General features: G+C 46.7%; 1 protein-coding gene across 4 annotated transcripts in view; it reads right to left on the bottom strand.

Annotated features, from left to right (window-relative positions):
* Positions 1-9,752: 9,752 nt before the first annotated feature.
* Positions 9,753-20,097, bottom strand: part of RAD51B (RAD51 paralog B) — a 647,789-nt gene continuing 637,444 nt past the window's right edge. For 3 of the 4 annotated variants that reach the window (XM_040477496.1, XM_040477495.1, XM_040477500.1), the window contains one exon: positions 9,753-10,210. In XM_040477496.1, the coding sequence (XP_040333430.1) occupies positions 10,143-10,210 (68 nt within the window). In that variant the 3' untranslated portion in view covers positions 9,753-10,142. Of the gene's footprint in view, positions 10,211-18,435; positions 18,485-20,097 lie in introns of all 4 variants that reach the window. The other variant, XM_040477497.1, reaches the window with a different exon arrangement.

The following is a 20,097-nucleotide window of genomic DNA, read 5'->3' as shown; positions in this document are numbered from 1 at the left end:
AACTGTTCATTACCGAGCTGTCATTTCTTATGGAAAATCAGGTGACGCCTCAGAGTTTATACAATCCTCTCCCCACCACCTCTCCCTCTTTCGCTCCCATCTAGAAAGGGAGCAGTGAATTTGAGCAATCTGGGAATTTTGGTTTCTGCCCTCCCCCTGAAGCATGACCGATGGCCCATTTTTCAAGCCAAATCTCACCCCTTTGCAGGCAGCTGTCAGGAAACCACAGAAGGTGCCTGCAGGAGCACAAGAAATGGCTGGTTCTAATCTGGAGAAGAAAATGAATTAACAAGGCAGCTACTTATGGAAGAATGTTTTCTTTCCTTCAGCCTCAGCCTGCATATTTTCACAACATGTGTACTCTGTTACCTTGTCACTTCCCTGTTTTCTTTGGGTAAATAACTGGGCTCTGGACTGAGGGGAAAAAAAGAAAGGAAAAAAAAAAACCAAAAAGCCAGCTCGGGAATATCACTGGGAAGGCTTGCCTGGCTGGGCTGGAAGGGAAGAACGAGCACGCTCTGGGCACGAAACGGGTGCATTGCAAACCCAGCCTGGCCCGTCCTGGATGGGGCTTTTCACTGACCTCTGCAGGTCATGATATGGGAGTCAGAGAAGGAAGGGTAAACTGCTCCCTCAGCCTTGCGGCTGGCAGGCTCCATGGCTGGGGGAAATAAAGAACTTTTCTCCTTCGCCAAGTCAAATGGAAAGCCCTCTCTGAACTCGACAGAGTCAACAAGGCATACTATGGCTCTGCTCCCAGCCTCTGCCTTCCCACTGGCCAGGGAGCCTCCAGGGTGAGGGAAGCTGGTCCCCCTGCGCCCCATTGTGAACCCTGGCAGGACCCAGGTCCTTCGGTAGAACATACGAGTAGGGTGTTGCTTTGTGGGGACACGTGGCCAGTGTTTGCGTGTGTCGGCGACATTCTCCATCCAGGAAACGCCCGAAGGTTTTTGCGTCTCTGTCTCACAGAGATGTTGCTCCGTCCTTCCTCACTTCTCTGGGCTAGGAATGTTCACCTTGGGGTGTCTGTGCCACACATTGGATGAGCACAAAACCACACCGGTTTCACCGGCAGGATACTTTTTGGATACACACTGTTGATGAAGGCACCAGGGAATGACTAGTTTGTGAAGAACAGCGAGTTACTCTGCTACATTAGGGTCTTTTCTTCATGAAGCCATAGCAGCACTTATTCACGTAGGTCCTCACAGCTAGTCATGAGAACAGAGAGCCAATACTAATATTGCTTCCAATATTGCACGGCACATAAAAGGAGTTCGTTTACCATGTGCCACAACACACCTGTGGGTGCTGGCTCCAACCTGCAGGGGGAAACTGAGGCAAAGAGTGCTCAGAGGCTGAGACAGGCACAAAAGCCCCCACAGCCAACTTGGCAAAGGCACCGGGGGATTAATTGGGTGCTGTCTGGGCTTCGGCATATGTGCGTTTCCTTTCTCCATCTGCTCTGGAGCCTTTGATTCCAACCTTGAACTCCCTATCTCACTTTGTAGATCACACAGCCTTCGTCAGGGAGAGGTTTGGAATTCAAAACCAGAGTTTTTGGTTGCAAAGGTCTGGCCCCCATCTGTCGAGTGGTTCCTTCAGTATGACTGGAAGGGGCTGACAGTGTCCCGCAAGGTGAGGTCACTTGGAGAGGAAGGGGGATGCTGTTGTTGCCTCTTCCAAAATGGTACTGGAAGGGTGTCGAGGGCTTTCAGAGGGAGAAAAAGGGAAACCCCAGAGCTTTCTGGGAACAGAGAGACAAGGACACTCATGGGTTATCCAAAGTATTCGTGTGGTCTAATTCTACACCAGGCAGCTTCAGAGATGTGCTGCCAGGCAGATGGGAGGGAGCAGCTATGAGAACAAAGACGGCAGCTCACGTTCCCTGAGCCCTTGCTGCTCCCAGGACTGCTGGGCACTTTGCATGTGTTCCCTCATCTGGTCCCCCAGTGACCCCTCTGAGGTGGGTACTATTGTCCTCCTCTTCCCAATGAGGCACAGGGAGAGTAAGTAGCATAAGCGTTTAAATTCACCCTGAGAGGTCAGGCAGGTGACAGTCACCGAGGCAGGGCGGTTTCAAAGCCAGCATTTGTACTCACCATGCTATGCTGTCTCTGAGGAGAAGCTGAAGGAGCTCCCTCCTTGGGATTATGGCATTCAGGAGCAGCTCCTCCATCTGGCTTGAGGGCCAGATCAGGGAGAAGGCTCTACAGGCACCAACATTGGTGGTGGAAGACTGCAGTGTCTCTCCAGTCATTGTTCCAGCAGTGTTTCCACGTGGAACCCCACAGTGACGGTCCCTGAGCAATCGCACGTGGAACTAGACAACTCCCCAGGCGCAACCCCACGCCTACTTGGTTTACATCAGTGCTTCAGTCTGTACCCTTGCACTTCTGTCTTTACTTCCTCCTAGTCACCTTCGCTAAGTGCCCAGGGCAAGCTTGGCAGAGTTGAGGCCCAGGTGAGCATGCCTGGCCAAGAATTAAGCCACATTTCTCCCAGGGTGTCCCCTAGGCTACCAGCACCAGAATCTTCCTAGCTGCTCCAAAAATACAGATTCTCTGTCTCTGTCAGAGACCTCATTAAGATTTTCAGCATTGGGACTGGAAATCTGCATTCTTAACAAGCTGCCCAAGGGATTCTAATGCTCCCTAACGTTCGAGGCCCATAATAGTAAGGCTTTCTCTGAATTAGGATGTGTTGAGTACAAGCCAGATGTGGCCAAACAGAACCCTGGCAGAGTCACGCTGCACTCTTCCTCCTGTCCCTCAGAGGCTACGGGGTGGGCACTATGCAAAGAGCTCAGAATTTATTTGGGTACAGAATTTATTTGGGTACAGATTTAAATGGGGAGGCTGGCGGGAAAGGAAGTGGAGAGTGGCAGAGAAACGTGTAGGAGGCTGTGTGCTATCTCTGTCAGTCCATTTGGAAATCCTAGATGGGCAAAGGCCCTGGCAAAAAGTCTCCAGCAAAGAGTCCAAGCAGAGTGCCTCCAAAACCCCATTTAAAAAGGCATTCCTGAATCTGGCCCATTTCCTGCAGGATGATCCCGGCAAGCAGGACAGAGAGTGAATTGGGCCTTTGGGCTTTCAGAAGGGAAGTCAGGCCACCTTGCAAAGTGGAGAATGCAGGGGGCGGGGGAGCCCCAGGTAGGCCACCTGGGGAGGACGAGTGTGTGAGGGTGAGAGCCGTTTCAAGACTTCTGAAGGTCACTTTCAAAGAGGCTTGGGAGAGAGGGAGCCCCTGAGAGACCCTGAGTCCCAACCTCATTAAAGACATCCCAGGCAGGCCACTGTGTCCAGAAAATGAGATTAAGCTTTCAGTCAGTCAGTTTGGAGTTGGAGAAAAAAATTTTTTTTCTAATCCTTAATAAAATTGAAAAAGGAAGGGGGTTTCCCCCCATCTTGCCAATAACCCAGGACAACTGAACACAAAGGACTTGAAACTTGGCATGTAGTAAGACCTCCACGAAAATAATTTCCCAGCTCATTTGAAGGGAAAATAGTGCTATTTTTGTGACCATCTTTACCATCTGGGCATGCTCCGTGGAAGTAAGTCAAGTGAAAAATCTTAGTCGGGAAAGTGGGGTGCGGAGGAGCTAGAGAAGGAAGTGGGGTGAGTTGGGGAGCCTTGGGTGTGTGCAGTCATGACTTCTACTTGTAGAATCGTTTACGCCCATATGGACCTGGACGAGCCACATTGCATCTCTGGGGCTGGGTCTTCTCCGACACAAGGTAGGGAGAATGCCGCACGGCCCGCACAGCTCCTTACTGGCTTGTGGCACTGGGACACTTGGGCAGACACACAGCGTCTCTGTCTGTCTTAAGTGCTCATGTCCTCGTCAGAATTCAGCCTGGGTAAAGACAGACCTTTTGCATCATTTCTTTAGTGGGAAAACCACGGGAAATAGGTTAACAGCAGCTCTGTGGTCTTTAGATTAATAAAATCAGGGCATTACTCAGAATTGCTCCTATGATTGGTATTTATATAGTGTCATATATGTATTTATTAGTACCATATATATTTATATTATGTCAGACATCACATATACAAATCATAGGTACCTGCCACTTGTATTTATATAATGTCATATATGCAGTGTCACATATATTTACATAGCATTACATATATGATATCATATATAACAAATAACTTATTATATTATAGGTATATATAGGTAAATACACATTATAGGTATTTTTTATACATGTGCACACACGCATATGTGTGTATAAGTATTTGTGTGTGTGTATATATGACACTGTATAAATACTAATCACAGATACACACACATACATGCACAAGCACACATAGTCACTGGTTGAGTAACCTAAGGCTTCCCAGTGAGGTCATGGACAATAAACACTTGAATTCTATTGTGGGTTGACCTGCATCCCAAGAAGATACATTGAAGTCCTTATCTGTGAATATGACCTCATTTGGAAATAGGGTCTTTGCAGATGTAACTAAGATGTAAGTTATGAGGAGGCCATACCAGAGTATGGTGGGCCCTTATTCCAGTATGACTGGTGTCTTTATAAAAAGAGAAGAGACACAGACTCAGATACACATCAGACACACAGGAACGCCAGCAGGATGGAGGCAGAGATTGGTGTGACGCATCTATAAGCCAAGTATCAACATGGATGGCCGGCAACCCCCAGAAGCTGGAAGACGCAAAGAGGGACAATCCCCTAGAGCCTTCTGGTAGCAGGGCCCTGCTGACACCTTGATTTAAACTTCTAGCCTCCAGGACTGGGCAAGAATACACTGCTGTCATTTTAAGCTACCCAGTTAAGCACCAGTGTGTGGTACTTTGTCAGGGCAGCTCTAGGAAACGAACACGACTCCCACTGCAGAGTGGTAGGGAAGCATCAGTCAGGCTTTTGCATCTGCTGAGCCCCCAGTTCTTGGCTGCTTTCCCTGGCTCTCTCTCTCTCTCATGGGGAAGGGGTGGGGTGCTGCTACTTAACTGTTTCCAACTGAAACCAACACGTGAAAGGGTAGGAAGGCCCCCAGACCCCTTGCTCCTCTGTGGCGAAAGCTGATGGCTAAGGCCACACCTCTACCACCCTAAGCCCAGGCTGGATCATCTGGAAATGGGGAGCCAAGAGAGGAGGACACTTCGAAGCCTTAGTCTCCCAGCACCAGCACACGTGGCTTTGCACCCTCAAAGGGTGGTGGGAATTTATGGGTAGTCTGCTTCTGGACCAGAGTTCCTGCTGTGAGAGGTTTTCTTTGTTCACTTTAATGGTACACAGGAATTCTCCCCACGCCCCCTCAAAACAGCCACACATCTTTTTGAAATTTGCACCTTTTTTTCAGGCTGGTTTCCTATGGTGAAGGAGAGGCTAGGAAATGCCCAATAAATCATCTATCTGTCCTCACTCAATTGAAAGGCAGGAAATGCAGAGAACAGTCCCTTACCTTTTCCACTTTGCATATAACAAGAGCTATCAGGACCCTTAGAAGGGCAGCCACTCTGACAGGAATATTAATTCTTCAAGGCCACTGGAGTTGTTTCCAGGGACTAGACCCAAGGGGGCAGGCACATTTGGGATGTCGATTGCCTTTGCTACCAGCCCGTTCCATGAGCAACCTTTCTGGGACTTGCTCTGGGAAGTTGGTTCAAGGAGTGTGCAATGTAGGTGGTACAACAGCTAAGTCATGTTCAGGAAGATAATGACCAAGTACAAGGGAATGTCCGAGGAGAGGTTGAAGGTGTGGGGGGAGGAACAGAGAATGCTTCCTGGTGGCCAGCTAAGAGTTCTTGGAAGGATCGTAGGAAGGAGAGGTAGCACTGCTGGAGATGCTGGGGACTCCTGAGAATGGCCCTGAATGGTGGCTGAGAGAGGCAGGAAATCGTGTGGCTTACTCGGGGAACAGTGGAAACCCACAGTGTGCGGAAACAGTCAGGGAACAGGCTGGCCGTCCCTGCAGCACAGCCTCCGCTTGGACTCACCGTCAGAGAAACACAGCTACTCCTACAGCTTTCAGGACTAATGTGATCTCCACAGCCGGTTTTCTCCAGAGGTCTTGCAGGGGGTACCCGCTGGGTATTTCACAGCAAAGCTTCCCCAAACCTCTTGTGACAGTTCCCCTCTTGTTTCACACACTAAACCTACTCGTCGATCTCTCCTTTTCTCTCATTCTCTCTCTAGCCACCCCCGCTTAGCCTGCCTCGCCTCTGCCCTGGAGGTCCCCCCGTTGCTCTGGGCTCCTCCTCTTCTGACCTGCCCTGCTCCCCCAAAGCTCTGGCACCTGCCATTCAGGACAGGCGAGCCCCTCCTTAGGGAATTAGAGGCCCTTTTCTCCCCCTGACTAGCCTGCTGGCTAGCTTGGGGCTACAATCCTCCATCTGGCTCTTGCTTCTGGAACAATCTGGAGCAGGGTGGGGGGCGGGGAATGAGGGCCTGCTCTGCAAGGAGGGAGGGTGCAGAGGTAGGAGGCCACTGGTTCCTGGAGCAGCCTGAGCAAGGCTCTGGGAAGAAAAAACTCCAAAGGAAGATAGGAAAGTCAAACCAAACGGTGGCGCAGGGTCTGGAAAGACTTTCAAGTTTGAGGTCTGTCCGCCTTACAGACTGGGAGCCATGAGCCTGAGTCCGTTCTGTTCACACAGCTCCCCTAGGCCCTAGCACGGCACTAAACACATGCTGATACTCGGTACACACCTCCTGAATAAATGAATGTGAGCATGAAAGGATGAGTGTGTGAGTGAGGAACCCAGCAATGCCCCAGCCAAAGTCATGGGACCCTCTGCAACACCACGGCAGGTGAGGGGGTTCAGAATATGCTACCCCAAAATATGGCACCTTGGCATATTGAATACTTTAAGCTGAAGGAGACTGAGAAAATGGCAGAAGCAGGAATATCACTGTGTTCTCTTACCCCTCACCCTGCCCCTCACCAACACTGTTCCCATGAAATGGGTCATAAGACCCTCACTTAAAGGGTACCCTTCCTATACCTGGAGGTATCTTATCTCCAAAGACAAAGGGACAAGAGGAACCTTAATAAAGAGGCTTTGCTAAGCTCCCCCAGGTTACTACACTTGCCTCATATTCCTTAAGCTATCACATTCCTCCACGACTGCCCACTCCTGATCAAACAGAGCCTACAAATACTCAGATCCGACAGTTTCTCCAGGCCTCCATTTCCTTGGGAAGGTTCCCACATCACATACAACCTACCTTAAACAAATATGTATGCTTTTCTCATACTAAACTGTCTTTATCAGTTTAATTTTCAGACCTAGCCAGGGACCCCAAGAGGGTTGAGGAAAACTTTCACCTTCCATATATGGGTCAATGAACAGATGTGCCAGGATTCACCTGCACAGCTGTCTGTGAAGGTGGCAATTCTAGCAGGTGAAAAGGAGGGAGCCTCACTCCACCACGGTCCCCCATGCTTGTCTCCCATCTGCCCTGCACTGGTTCACACTTGGGTGGAATCACAGACAGTGTGGGAAATGCCCAGGGAGACCTTGAGTCCCCCTCCCACTAGATGGACCAGGAGACCCTGGCTACTTCAGGGTGTGACTCACCCACTTCCCTAGAGGGCCAGTGTCGGGGGGGCTTTCCCTGCAATATCTGCTTCGTGGACTAGATGTCAAGTCTTAATGTGTTATCCTTCCAGAAATACTTTAATTGTAAAAAAAGACCGTGCTGAGTGGATAACATTTAACACAGGAGAAGGGAAGGAGAGAAAGGGAACCAACATGCATTGATTCTCTATCGTGAGCTAGTCACTGTGCTAATGTTCTTAAGAATTTTTTTAATTTTTTAATTTTATTTATTTTTGAGACAGAGCATGAGCAGGGAAGGAGCGGAGAGAGAAGGAGACACAGAATCTGAAGCAGGCTCAAGGTTCTGAGCTGTCGGCACAGAGCCCCACGTGGGGCTCGAATTCATCAACTGCAAGATCATGACCGGAGCTGAAGTCGGATGCTCAGCCGACTGAGCCACCCAGGCGCCCCTTACGAATATTTTTTTTTTAATTTTTTTTTCAACGTTTATTTATTTTTGGGACAGAGAGAGACAGAGCATGAACGGGGGAGGGGCAGAGAGAGAGGGAGACACAGAATCGGAAACAGGCTCCAGGCTCTGAGCCATCAGCCCAGAGCCTGACGCGGGGCTCGAACTCACGGACCGTGAGATCGTGACCTGGCTGAAGTCGGACGCTTAACCGACTGCGCCACCCAGGCGCCCCACGAATATTTTTTAAAATTTGTTCTAATACCTCTACTGCTATTCATTCAGCAATTGCTTCTTGAGCACCTACTATGTTCCAGACATGTTCTAGGCATGGGGAAAAAGCAGGGAATGAAACAGACAAAAATCCTGTCCTTATCACACATGCTAGTAGAGAAAGGAGGAAAATGAAAAGAATGCATAGTATATTAGAAGGTGATTGATGCTATGGGGAAAAATAAAGCAGGGAAGGAAGACAGGAAATGCCAGCGATGGGTAGGGTGGTGGGAGGGTTGCAATTTAAAAATAAGGTGGTCAGGGAAGGCACCACGGAGAAAGTGACATTTAAGCATAGACTTGAAGAGGGTAGGGAAAGAGCGTGTCCACATCTGGAGGGGAACATTCCAGGTGTAGGAACCACCTGACAGGGAATGGTCCTGCGGCAAGAATGTGCATGGTCTATTCCAGGCACAGCAAGATCAGTCTGCTAGGTAAAACACTAAGCCCACTCTCTAAACATGGAGAGAACTGGCTCTTCTTGGTGGCTCACAAGGTTAATTCATCTTGCTGAGGAGGTCAAGGTCACAGGCACGGGATATATTTGTTTCCTAACAAAAGTCATTTTGCAAAAACAGAAGAGTAGGTCACAAGAGAGTATATTAATTATCACAACTCTGCCCTTCATCCTCATCTGGAGCCCAATACCGCTGCTGTTTGCACTTAGACAAATCACACTATTTGAGTTTCAATTTTCATTTCTGCAAAGTAGGGGATAACATTTAATAACACCCACTCCAAGAGATTGGGTTAATATATTGTATAAAGCATTTTGTAAACTGTGACGTGCTGTAGCAATTGTTTGTTGTTGTTATTTTTATACCATAACAGCAACTCAGGGTCTATGCCCAACTGAGGTTGGGTCTGTAAAGCCATTTTCATAGGCAAAGATAACTTCTTAGTTCTATTTCCTGGGTTGCAAAAGTATTTTTACTTAGGTATTACAGTAATCTTTCCATTTGGGGGTGGGAAAAGATTTCTTGAGGCTCTCACCATCCCCTCTGAACTTTGGCTGGATCTGTTAGACCATTTCCCAAACTTGAGTTAATCCTACGATCCCCACCCTTACCCCCTCACCACTTTGGCTTCGGTCTCCTAGCTTTGTGGAGACTTGTGTGTCTGTGCCTATGGTCTCTATCACTAAATCCCACGGTGTGACCGCGACTGGGCTCTCAGTGTTGCCAAACCATTTTCATCCTTCGGTTAAGCCCTTGTTTGCTTCCTGCGGTGAGAGCTTAGAATCCTAGTCCCCAACCTCACGGCCCCTCCCCTCACTCTGGGCAGATGGCCGGCCTGCAGCTGCAGGATGAGGTTCAAGTTCAATAACACGGGCTCCTCCCTGCCTGGGCATTCCTTACCAGACCTCAGTCTCCCCTTTACTCCACCCATCTTCTCTAGATCCAGAGCCAACACCATCTTCCTGTAGAGGGGATGATTTCTTCTTGTGCTGATGGCTCTATCACAGTTTCTATAGAAATAATTAGAACTTAGGAACAAGGAAGCTGATTGCTATATTATTTACTATAAAAACTGAGAAGCAACTCTTTGTCCAACAAATGGGGATTGATTAAACTGATAATGGGTACAGCCATGAGATGGCAAGGAAAACTGTAAACGGTATGTCTCCATTTTGCTAAAAGCCAAATAAAACTGGCAACAATAAACACAAATTACATGTGCATATGGAAAAAAAAAGACTGGAGGGAAATATACAAAAATATAAACAATGATTATCTTCAGGCAATGAAATTATGAGTGATTTTTACTTTTAGTATTTTACTATATTCTGAAATGTCTACTGTAAGCACGCAGTATTTTTATAATTAGAACGGAAAGCAAAAATATTATTAACACCTCTCTGTAAAAGCTGTGGGTGATTCAGTTCTTTTCCCTTTAAATGGAGACTTTCCCGGGTGGGGTCTGGTTGACAGCTGTACAGTAACTCTCGTTACACGTAAGGCCTAGAAGAAAACCATAACCAATTAACATTACAGCGGGAGCTGAGGCATGCAGAATGGAAATGCCTCAATGGAAATGTGTTATTACTAATTTTTTTCCCCATTGTTGGACAGGTGTTTAGAGGAATGTGTTAAATTATCTTCAGATAATTTATTTTTTAAATGCTATGGTTATTCCGTTTTTCTGCCTCTGTTGTCATGGGAACCTTTGATATGGGGAAGGATTCAGTGTGGATATTTCATTGTAAGTCTGTTTAATCTATTTACCTGAGGCCCTACTGTGTGCCGTCACTGGTGATACAAGGGGTGATCTGCAAGTGCCTTACACCAGGGGCTTTGCAAACATTTGGGGGTGATTAGGATCATCCAGATGATTGGAGGAAAGTGCTACTGATTTAGTGGGTGAGGGCCAGGATTGCTAAACATTCTACACTATCTGGGACAGTTGTACGTAACCAAGAATGGACCTTCGTCTCATGCCACCACCCTGGGGGAGAAACACTGAACTGAAAAGTTGAGGCAGGCAATGCCTGGAAGGGCCAGAGAGAAAGGAGGGCATGGCTGATTCTCAGCCTTGTCACGCTAGTATTCAGGGTGACCAGATCTCCCAGGTTTTCCAGTGGAGCCAGAAATGTAGATGATGATGTAAAATCTCCCGATTTTTAAAAAACACTGCATGGGCCAAACAAAACACATCTGTGGGCCAGATTTGGTCCTCTGGTTGCCAATTTGCAACCTTGTCTTAGGGGGAAAGACACAGTCCCTGTCTTCATGAGAGTATAAGGGAGCCTGTAGAAGATCAAGTTCAAGTTCTAGAATGGACCAACCTAGGTTCAAATCACAGCTCTGTCATTCACTACATAGACGATGATTTCAGGCAAGTGAACATCCTCTGAACCTTACTGTCCTCCATGAAATGGAACTAATGGGAACACTCACTGGTTTGTTACGAAGATGAATCCAGGTGGGAGAAGTCCCCAGTAACCTGCACATTCGCTTAATAAAGTAGAGCCATTATCATTGTTAAGGCCATCACAGTCTAGTATAAGAACTTACTGTGTACGCTACACTGTGCTAGGTGCTGAGGGCTTATAAATAAGTGTGAGAGAAAGCCCTTGACCTGGACGTGTTTTCCTTCTGGAAAAAGAGATAAACCTGGGACATAAATATTGTTAAGCGCATCAGGTATATGAATGTGGCTCACATCAGACCGTTACAGGAGACCAGAGGCAGGTACGTCTTATGAAGGTGGTGGTGGCTGGGGGCGTTGGAGTCCAGCCAGAATGAGAGGGAGGGGAGAAGTGGCCTAAGCAAAAGACAGATTGTAGAATCATAGTAAGAACTGAGTGCTTACCACATGCCCAGTACTCTCTAAGCACCCTGCCAGGTGGTAAGTGTGCTCCTTTGGCCTCATACGTATGAGGGATAAGGCATGTGCCTGGGAAGGTCCCCTGGAGCCAGGGCATGGGGGTGCTGACTACCGGGCCAGAGCCTGGCAGAGTATTTAATTTGTTGGCAGGGGAGAAGAAGCAGAGAAGTGACAGGCAGGACCAGTAATCTGGGACCAGTAATCTGGGGTGGAGCACAGGATGGCATGGAAGTGGAGGTGAGATAGCAGACTTGTGCCGAGGCCACGCGTAGGGGACTTCTCCCACCTGGATTCATCTTCATAACAAACCAGTGAGTGTTCCCATTAGTTCCATTTCATGGAGGACAGTAAGGTTCAGAGGATGTTCACTTGCCTGAAATCATCGTCTATGTAGTGAATGACAGAGCTGTGATTTGAACCCAGGGGATGGGTGGGGAGCCCTGTGAAGGTTTCTTTACCAGGTCTGGCGGGTGGTGGGGGATGCTGTCAAAAATGATTGCCTGGGAGATAACGGGAATTTTAAACTCCGGTCTTGAGCCACCTCCATGCTCTCCTGCCTCTCTTTCCTCACCCTCCACCAGCTTGTCAGTGTTCTCTACTGGCCAGTCCTCATGGTTATAAATACTTCCTCCTTAACTATTTTTGAAAATTTTGGAAGCAACTCCTTCCCTCACCAATGTGCTGTTATTTTCAAATCTCCCCAGAAAGCCTGTACCGACCCCCACCCTCCCACCCTTGCCTCTCTAGAAAACAGATCACTGCTGGGGTTGATGGATTGGGTACAGCAAAGCTTTCAGACTTCTGACCCACCAGGGATGGCTGATATAAAATCCCATGCTGCACGTGAAGGAAGAGTGTGCTTAGTAAATTCTGTAGAACAGTTTTTTTTTTTTCTTTTTTTTTTTCCGGGGGGAATTGTGAATCCACTAAAAAACAAACGGTTTCCAAGTACTCCAACCATTTGCATTTCAACAGGCAAAATGGTGTTTAAACTCAAGGCCCATCTTTTTTTCAAAGTAGACCAAGCCATACCTCTCTAGGGAAGACTATTTTAGCTGTGATTCTGATTTGTTCTATAGGATGGAGAGCAGTAGGATCATTTTGTTGGGGATGTTTGATGCCTGAGCTTCTTTAAACCATAACCAAAATCAGTCCAAAACGGTGCAGTTTGGCTACAAGGCATTTTTAGCACAAACAGCTTGCACCAGTAAAGAACTATGACACAACAGAGCGGACCAGTGTTTTCATAGACTGACTTATAGAGGCAAGTTTCCTGTCGCTGGAGGTGACCAAACATCATGCGATAGCACTAGGATTGTGCCATGGTGTCCCCCCAGGAATCAGTAACAAAGAAATACCTAGCAGACTTTTTTCTTTCTTTCTTCTAGAGCCTTCTATACAAGTATATCCAGCGCCTGGCCTAAGCACCAGATGTGAGCTAACAATCCTGTGGTTACCTGGCCCTGTGATTTGGCACAAATCACTTCTCATCAGGTTAGACTCAAAGAAATCTGAGCAGGCTCCTGGGTTCAAACATTCTATGACTTATAGACAGAGACACAAAAACCAAGACCCTTCCAAGTCCAACTCAGAGCCTTGGAATTAGGATTGTCCTGCTGAGGAGGGCGAACAGACAGCTGGAAGCATATCTAGTGGCTTTTGCAGAACCTGACATGGCCCTGGGCTCAAGACTCTCAGCTCCCACTGATTCCTGGTGCTGGAAATTGTCAGCCTCAAGTCTCGCCCTAGGGATTTGAATCTCCAACCCAGTTCAGGGGTCCTGTAATCAAATGCAAATTACGCCTTTAAGCCCCGAAGGGATGGGAGGAGGGATTAGCTGACAACCCTGGGAGCTGCTGCCTAAGGCCCTTGGGAGTGACAGCCCCCCACAGGGGGAGGTCAGGAGGGAAAGAACGGAAAAGGGAGAGAGCTCAGGAGGGGTCAGGGGCCTCTGGCAGCCCCCACTTCATCCTCAGTGTGCCCCCGAACACACGGCCCTGGGTGGGGGTCTAATCTCCAGGCAGCCCGCCCTCGGCATTGTCTTGCCAGGGTCAGGACCCCCACCCCATGAGTCACTGGCCTCACTCTGGCCCCTCAGCCTCCATGCTCTCAGTGCTAACCCGCAATTCTCCAGGCCAAGGGCCCAGATACATCCGATCTATCCTACTCCTCTCTAGGCTCAGAGAAATCGGGACTGAACACAAAGAGGGGGGGCGCCCTGATGGGGCCACAGCTTGGTGAAGAGGGGTGCACAGAGAGTGGCAGAGCCAGCTTGGAACCAGCTCTCCAAGAGTAAACCAAATTGCTCTCCTCCCTGACCCACAACGCTTTCCAATCAGGGAGTCTAAAATTACCATATTTACAGCATCTGCAGCCAAGCCGAGCACTAAACAAGATGAATAGCTGTGACGCACGATCTGAGTGGAAGTATGCAGCAGGGCTGGGCCGGGCTGGGTTGGGCAGCAGGGTGCGTGCCCCAGAGGGGAGAACAGGCGGTCCCTGGCTGGGGGACAGGATTCACCCAGCACCAAACCCAAAAGAAGGTGGGAGATAGAGCAATTGACAGAGAGACAGAGAGAATTTGAGGACATGATGCTGACTTTACAAATCTCCTTTTCCTCCATCTGCCTCTCAAAGACAGGATCGCTGGGGTCTTGCTTACAGTGGGACAGCCATGTCTGTGAGTCCTCTTCCCAAGCAGCCTTTTCCAGGGAATCTGTGGTCAACCCACATAGATTAAATGACTCCATTCATAGAGAAGGCCCAAGAACCTGGGCCATGCAGCTCTGGTAGAGACCAAGGTGGGAACGGTGGGAACATGTTCTGTGTAGTGGTGTTCCAACACTCTGCACCAGCCTGGCCTGTTCTTTCCCTGGAAGGGAAAATGCCCAGGAAAAGAGAGTGACTCATGACCTGCAGATGCTCTCTCCAGACCCAAATACAACAGAGACCTGGGAAGACATGGGAAGACAACAGAGACCTGGGAAGACTTTCAGATCAGTGTGGATTCTCCTGCATCAGAGACTCACCGCAGATCCCCTGGAATGCTGGGACTCTGAGTGACAGGATTGCTAGACCCCTACATTCTTCCCTTTAGCTAGAGCATATCCTCTTTGGTCTGTTTTGTGTCCTGGGCTTCTCTTTACATTCTCATTTCATTTCTGCAACATTTTCAGAGCCTAAAATAAGTGTGGAAATCACTGGTTTGTGCTAGAGGGCAGGAAGTAGAAGGTAGTAGTACATAGGTGGCATGAAAGAAGGGAAAATGAGGTGTCTGTAGAAACAGTTTTGGATGTGTCAGGGAATGCTAAGAAAAAGAGGTTAGGATTGAGGGAAGGTTAAGATCAGCACTAACATGTGAACCAGCTCCCAGAGGAAAGCCTCTACCTTGAGAAATCTGGAACCAGCTGCCATTTGCAATAACCCTGCTGGAACCTGAACCCAGACCCACAGTGGGGGCCATTTGTTAAGCAACTGCCTAGTCCTCATGAGCCATTTTTGGTAGGAGGTGATAAGAGGAAGGGTTTGCCAGTGTTTGAGTTGTGGCTGCCCACTCAAAAAATGTTTCCAAGCTGATAACATTCTCAAATAGGCACACCACTCAGCACATGACTAAATCTGGCCCCACCCCCAGGGTCTCTTAGATGGTGAAAATCCTGGTAAACTGCACAGATGTGTTTCTGTTCTCAGTGGCCCAGAATTTCTAAGAGCTTCCCTTTACCACTGACATGGTAAGGAAGGGGCAATATTAGTCACCCAGGATGGCAGCTCCCATTTTCATTGCTCTGACCTAGATGGGGCTGGTCTTTCTCAACGGTGGCCAGAAGTCCCCCTCTCTTCTCCTCCTACTTCTTGGACCTCCCCTTCTGTCTTTCCCATGGCTTCTTTTTCATATTCTCCCATTAAATTGTGTTTCCTCCAGGTTTGGACTTCTGTTGTCTCTTCAAACTCTGTTCTCCTTGAGTGACCTTACTCTTTGCTGACTTCATTTATTACCAAAAACCTGTGACCTCAGCCCCAGCCATCTCCTGAATTGCTCACATATATTTCTGACTGCAACATCTCCAGTTGGACATTCTACAGTTGTCTCAAATCGCACATGTCCAAAACTGATCTCATTATCTACGCCCTCCTGCTTCCCATGACAAGCCCCTCCTCGGGTTCCTCCCCTATCCTTTCTCTCTCAATGGTATCACCAGCCACTCAGACATCCCAATGGAAACCTTAGAGGCCCCTCTGACCCTTCCCTCTCCCTCATCCAGGTCTGTCAGTGTTAACTCTGATGAGTCCTTTAAATCTTTCCCCCTTCCATCTATGCCATCAGTGCCCCAGATTAGGTTCCCAGCATCTCTTTGTCACTACAATCCTTACAGGATCACCCAGCCTCAGATGCTCTCCACTCTACAAATAGGAGACAATCCTCTGAATACAGATCTGATTTGGTAAATATTTCTGATATTTGGTAAATTGTGCCCAGGACCGGGCATACAACGGTAAGTATGACCAGTAGGATCTCTGTCCTCATGGGACACATGTCCCAGTTGGGGAGCCAGACAGGAAACAAGCAGAAACCAGACAAGTGAATAAAATACTTCTAAATTGTAGTAAGTGCTATGAGACAAACAAATCAGGGCCTGAGGTTGGAAATAATGGGGTGGGGTGGAAATCTGTGCCACCACCCACACAAAGACCTTCAAAGGCTCCTCATTGCGTACAGAACAAGGTTCAGACTCAGCGTGGCACGCAAGGCCCTTGCCAATCTGGCCCAATCTGTTTTTCAGCTCCACTTTTATTCCCCCTCCCCTCTAACCCATGCCTCGTGTCCTATTCATCTTTGAATTCCCAGCCCCTTGTTCCTGGCAGATAATAAGCAGGTAATAAATGGGGAATCAATGTGTGGAAGAATGAGTGATGGACAGAGTTCCCTTTATAGTCATGCCCTCTCCCCTTTCTCACGTCTGCTCTTTGGTGAAGCTGCTTTACAAGGGTTCCTTCCCCTGAGTCTCCATCGTGTTTCTCAGACTATTTCTGCCCCAGGTACCTAGACTACTTGATGGTCTCTCCGGGTAGACTGTTAAGGCAAGAGGGCAAGGACAATCTTGTTCCATTCTGAAAAAAAGGCCTGGCACACAGCAGATGCCTGAGACATGCCAGGTGAGTTGATATGAAGAACATGAAGAAAAGGGAAGTGACTGGTGTCCTTCTTAGACTGTTTTCTGCTAAAATAACTCCAGTGGCCAAAATAGTTGGGTGGAAAGAAGTAGTATGAAGATATCATTGCCAACTGGACAGCCAAAGGTACACACTTCCTCTTGCTCAAGGAACAGCCTCAAAGAGCCCAACTTTGTCACTATGCCTTTGCTTTGAAAATATTTTTGCACAATCAAAGCAGGGAACAATGAAGCAAATGCATGCCCATGGCACTCAGAAGATCTGCCTGTATCCATGAGAACAGAAACTCCCCTGATTGAGAGTTGGTTCTAGGGCTCAGCTTACCCTTTCACAGGATCTGTTAAGAACTAGCTCCATTTCTATCTTAGCAACCTAGGGTACTTGCTTCTTTCCAAGGACCTTAAATGAAACCTAACTTCTCTGCTGTTCCCACATCCTGTTCTTGGAACTCCTTAAACATTATTCCCTAAGACCAGAATAATTGAACATAGGGGTCTGTTGGTCTTTGGCAAATACATTTGGCAGGATAGGGAGAAAGTGGACAGGGAACCAACCATAAAAATTTTCAATAAAAAAATCTAAATAAAGGTAAGAATAAAAATGAGTGGTAGATTTTGTGAATTATTTTAGGCTTAGTGCCTGCTCTCAGAAAGGTACTGGGCATGTGCCAATCTGCCTGGCTTTCTCAAATCACTGTTGATTCGTTTGAATTTCACACATGGTCACCTTGTCCTCCTTTCTTTTTTTTTTTTTTTTTTTTTTCAATCTCTCCAGAAAGCACCTCACTCCTGACCTGAGCATTTCATTAGTCCTATCTCCTTAGAGACCATTTCAGATTTTTCTTCACAGCCTTATTTTATTCACTCTGGCTCAATGTCACCAACCCAACTGTCCTCAGCCAAGCCTCCAAAGGAAATATGATCCACTTGCTGCGTCAGATCATTTGGAAATAGATACGATTGGCTTGGAGTCATTCCATGCAGGGCTGTAAAATTGCTCTCTCTCCCTCTAAGTGGGTTGGGTCAAGCCCAAACTGAGGCAAGAAGTTTCCAAGGAATACAGAGCAGAGGACTATAGTAAGTGGTGGTGATTCAGTCAGTGGTCCTCTTGCTTGTGAGTCAGTATTAACCTTCCACTAGTGGCAAGTATGTACAGACTACCTTCACAGTCAAACAAAATAGTAAGGTCTTTACACTGGGGTTCATGAAACACTTTACAAGAGCAGCAGAATTGCAGGCTTGGTGTGAATCTCTTCATTCAAGCCAAGTTATAGTCTAAATTTTTGTGTTTCCAAGATAAATGAAGGTAGTTAAATTGATTGTGAGATTTATGTATCTTGTGCAAAGTTGGCAAGACGTCTATATTTCTATTGGGCCAACTCTACAAACTACCATTGAAATTCTCACATACAATGTCCCAAGTTCTCTTTGGGATTTCAGATGGGATCAGTTTCTTCTTTGAACTAATTTTGCACGGTGCTATTTTGTTGTAACTACTTAAGGAGCTGCCTGGTATAATGAAAGAGTCCAGGTTGGAATCAGAACACCAGGGTCAAAGTCCCAGCTATATCATTCTTTGGGTAAGTTATTTAACATGCCCCAGTTTCCTCATCTACAAAATGGGAATTATGCCACTTGTTTTGTAAACCATAAAACAACATATAAATACACGGAGGTTTTGGCCTTACCAGTGGCTGTGTGGTTGAAAATATAGTGATTCTCCAGAGTCTATTGAAGCTGTGGGCAAAAACAATGTGATAAGAACATGAACGTGGGTGGTCAGGTGAGCAGGACACTGATTGCCCTGATAGAAAGCCTAGTTTTAATGCAAGCCAAATCCTTTAATCTCATTAATTAGGATTTTTATATAATCTTTTACCTAAGATAAGACATAGAAGTAAGCCATTCAATCTTGTATCCAATGGAAGAATTTTTCTCCATTTTTCCACCAAGAATATCATGATAATTCTTGATAATCAATAATATGCCTTTACTGGTGGTTTCTAGGTCTCAGACTTCTAGCTTCTAGGGAATAGGAATAAGTCTTTGACTTGCAAGGGATTTAGTCCTTTGAGGGAGATGTGCTTTTAAAACAGACAATCATGGGGAAAAAAGCTACAAGTAGGACAAGCTTTTGAGGGCAGGGGTTGGTAAACTACAGCTCTAGGGCCAAATGCAGTCCACCACCTATTTTTATAAAGACAGTTTTGTTGGAACACAGCCACATTCGTTTCCATATGTATTGTCTATGGCTGCTTTTGTACTACAATAGCAAAATTGAGTAGCTGTGACAGAAACAGTATGGCCTGCAAAACTTAAAATATTTTCTATCTGGCCTTTTATAGAAAAAAATTGCTGACCTCTGGTCTAAGGGTATCAGGTCTTTTAAAGATTTAACTTGGGTCCTCAAAGTTGAGGAGGAGTTAGCCAAGCAGAGAACAGGAGAAAGGCATTTGGTTGGCTATAAAAGTAAGTACAAAGGAATGGAGTTATGAAAGTATATTTCATGTTTAAGATGCAAGGAAAGTCTCAATAGTACATGACAGAGAACAATGGGAGATGAGGCTGGGAAGATGGACTGAGGTTAGACCGAGAAAGGCCCTTTCCACCAATGCTATTGTGTTTGAAATTAATCCTGTAGACTTTTGGTTTCCAAATGGGATGCACACCCCAGAGTTACACAAGACAATCCATTAGGATTCAGGCAGAAATTATCAGAATTTTAACTTTATTTTTATCTAAGAAATAAGAAATTCGGCTTTATAACATTTAATATATACGTTGACATTCCATCCATGGCTATGGCTACTGGTCACGGATGGTTCATGAGATAAAGCATCCTATGGTAAGATTAGGCTTTGCACAGTACAGAGAGCTCAACAGTGGTGTCCTCAGTCCTCATTCTTCTCCAGGCTTTTAACAAAATATAAGCCACTACGGTTTATATGTTATGATTTATGGATATTATCTAGTTCATCCTAATATATGCAAAATGGACAAGGGGACTAAAAATATTCCTGCAAAGAAACAACAGATCAAAGATAGTATAAGCATAGGTAAATAATAAGAGTAGCATTTATACTTCCCTTCGAACGAGTTGTCTTCAGTCATATTCTAGCTGAAAAGAATGACCAAATGTTCAGATGCAACAAGAAAGAGAGCCAACCTCACTTAGAAAATTCCAAGAGAACTATCAGACGTATGGATTTACATCCTCTATCACTTATGATAAACTTTGCCTGACACATTGATCACATTTTGTGGTACTGGCTAATGACAGTACAATGAAGCCATCATGATTAGCAAGATATTTTAGGCTATTGCTTATTTCAACTTTATTTCAGCCTTCT

This window comes from Herpailurus yagouaroundi, unplaced genomic scaffold (assembly GCF_014898765.1).
Source record: "Herpailurus yagouaroundi ecotype Mexico unplaced genomic scaffold, PumYag 141, whole genome shotgun sequence".
NCBI classification, from domain to species: Eukaryota; Metazoa; Chordata; class Mammalia; order Carnivora; family Felidae; genus Herpailurus; species Herpailurus yagouaroundi.
This window is presented reverse-complemented; position numbering and strand designations above follow the sequence as displayed.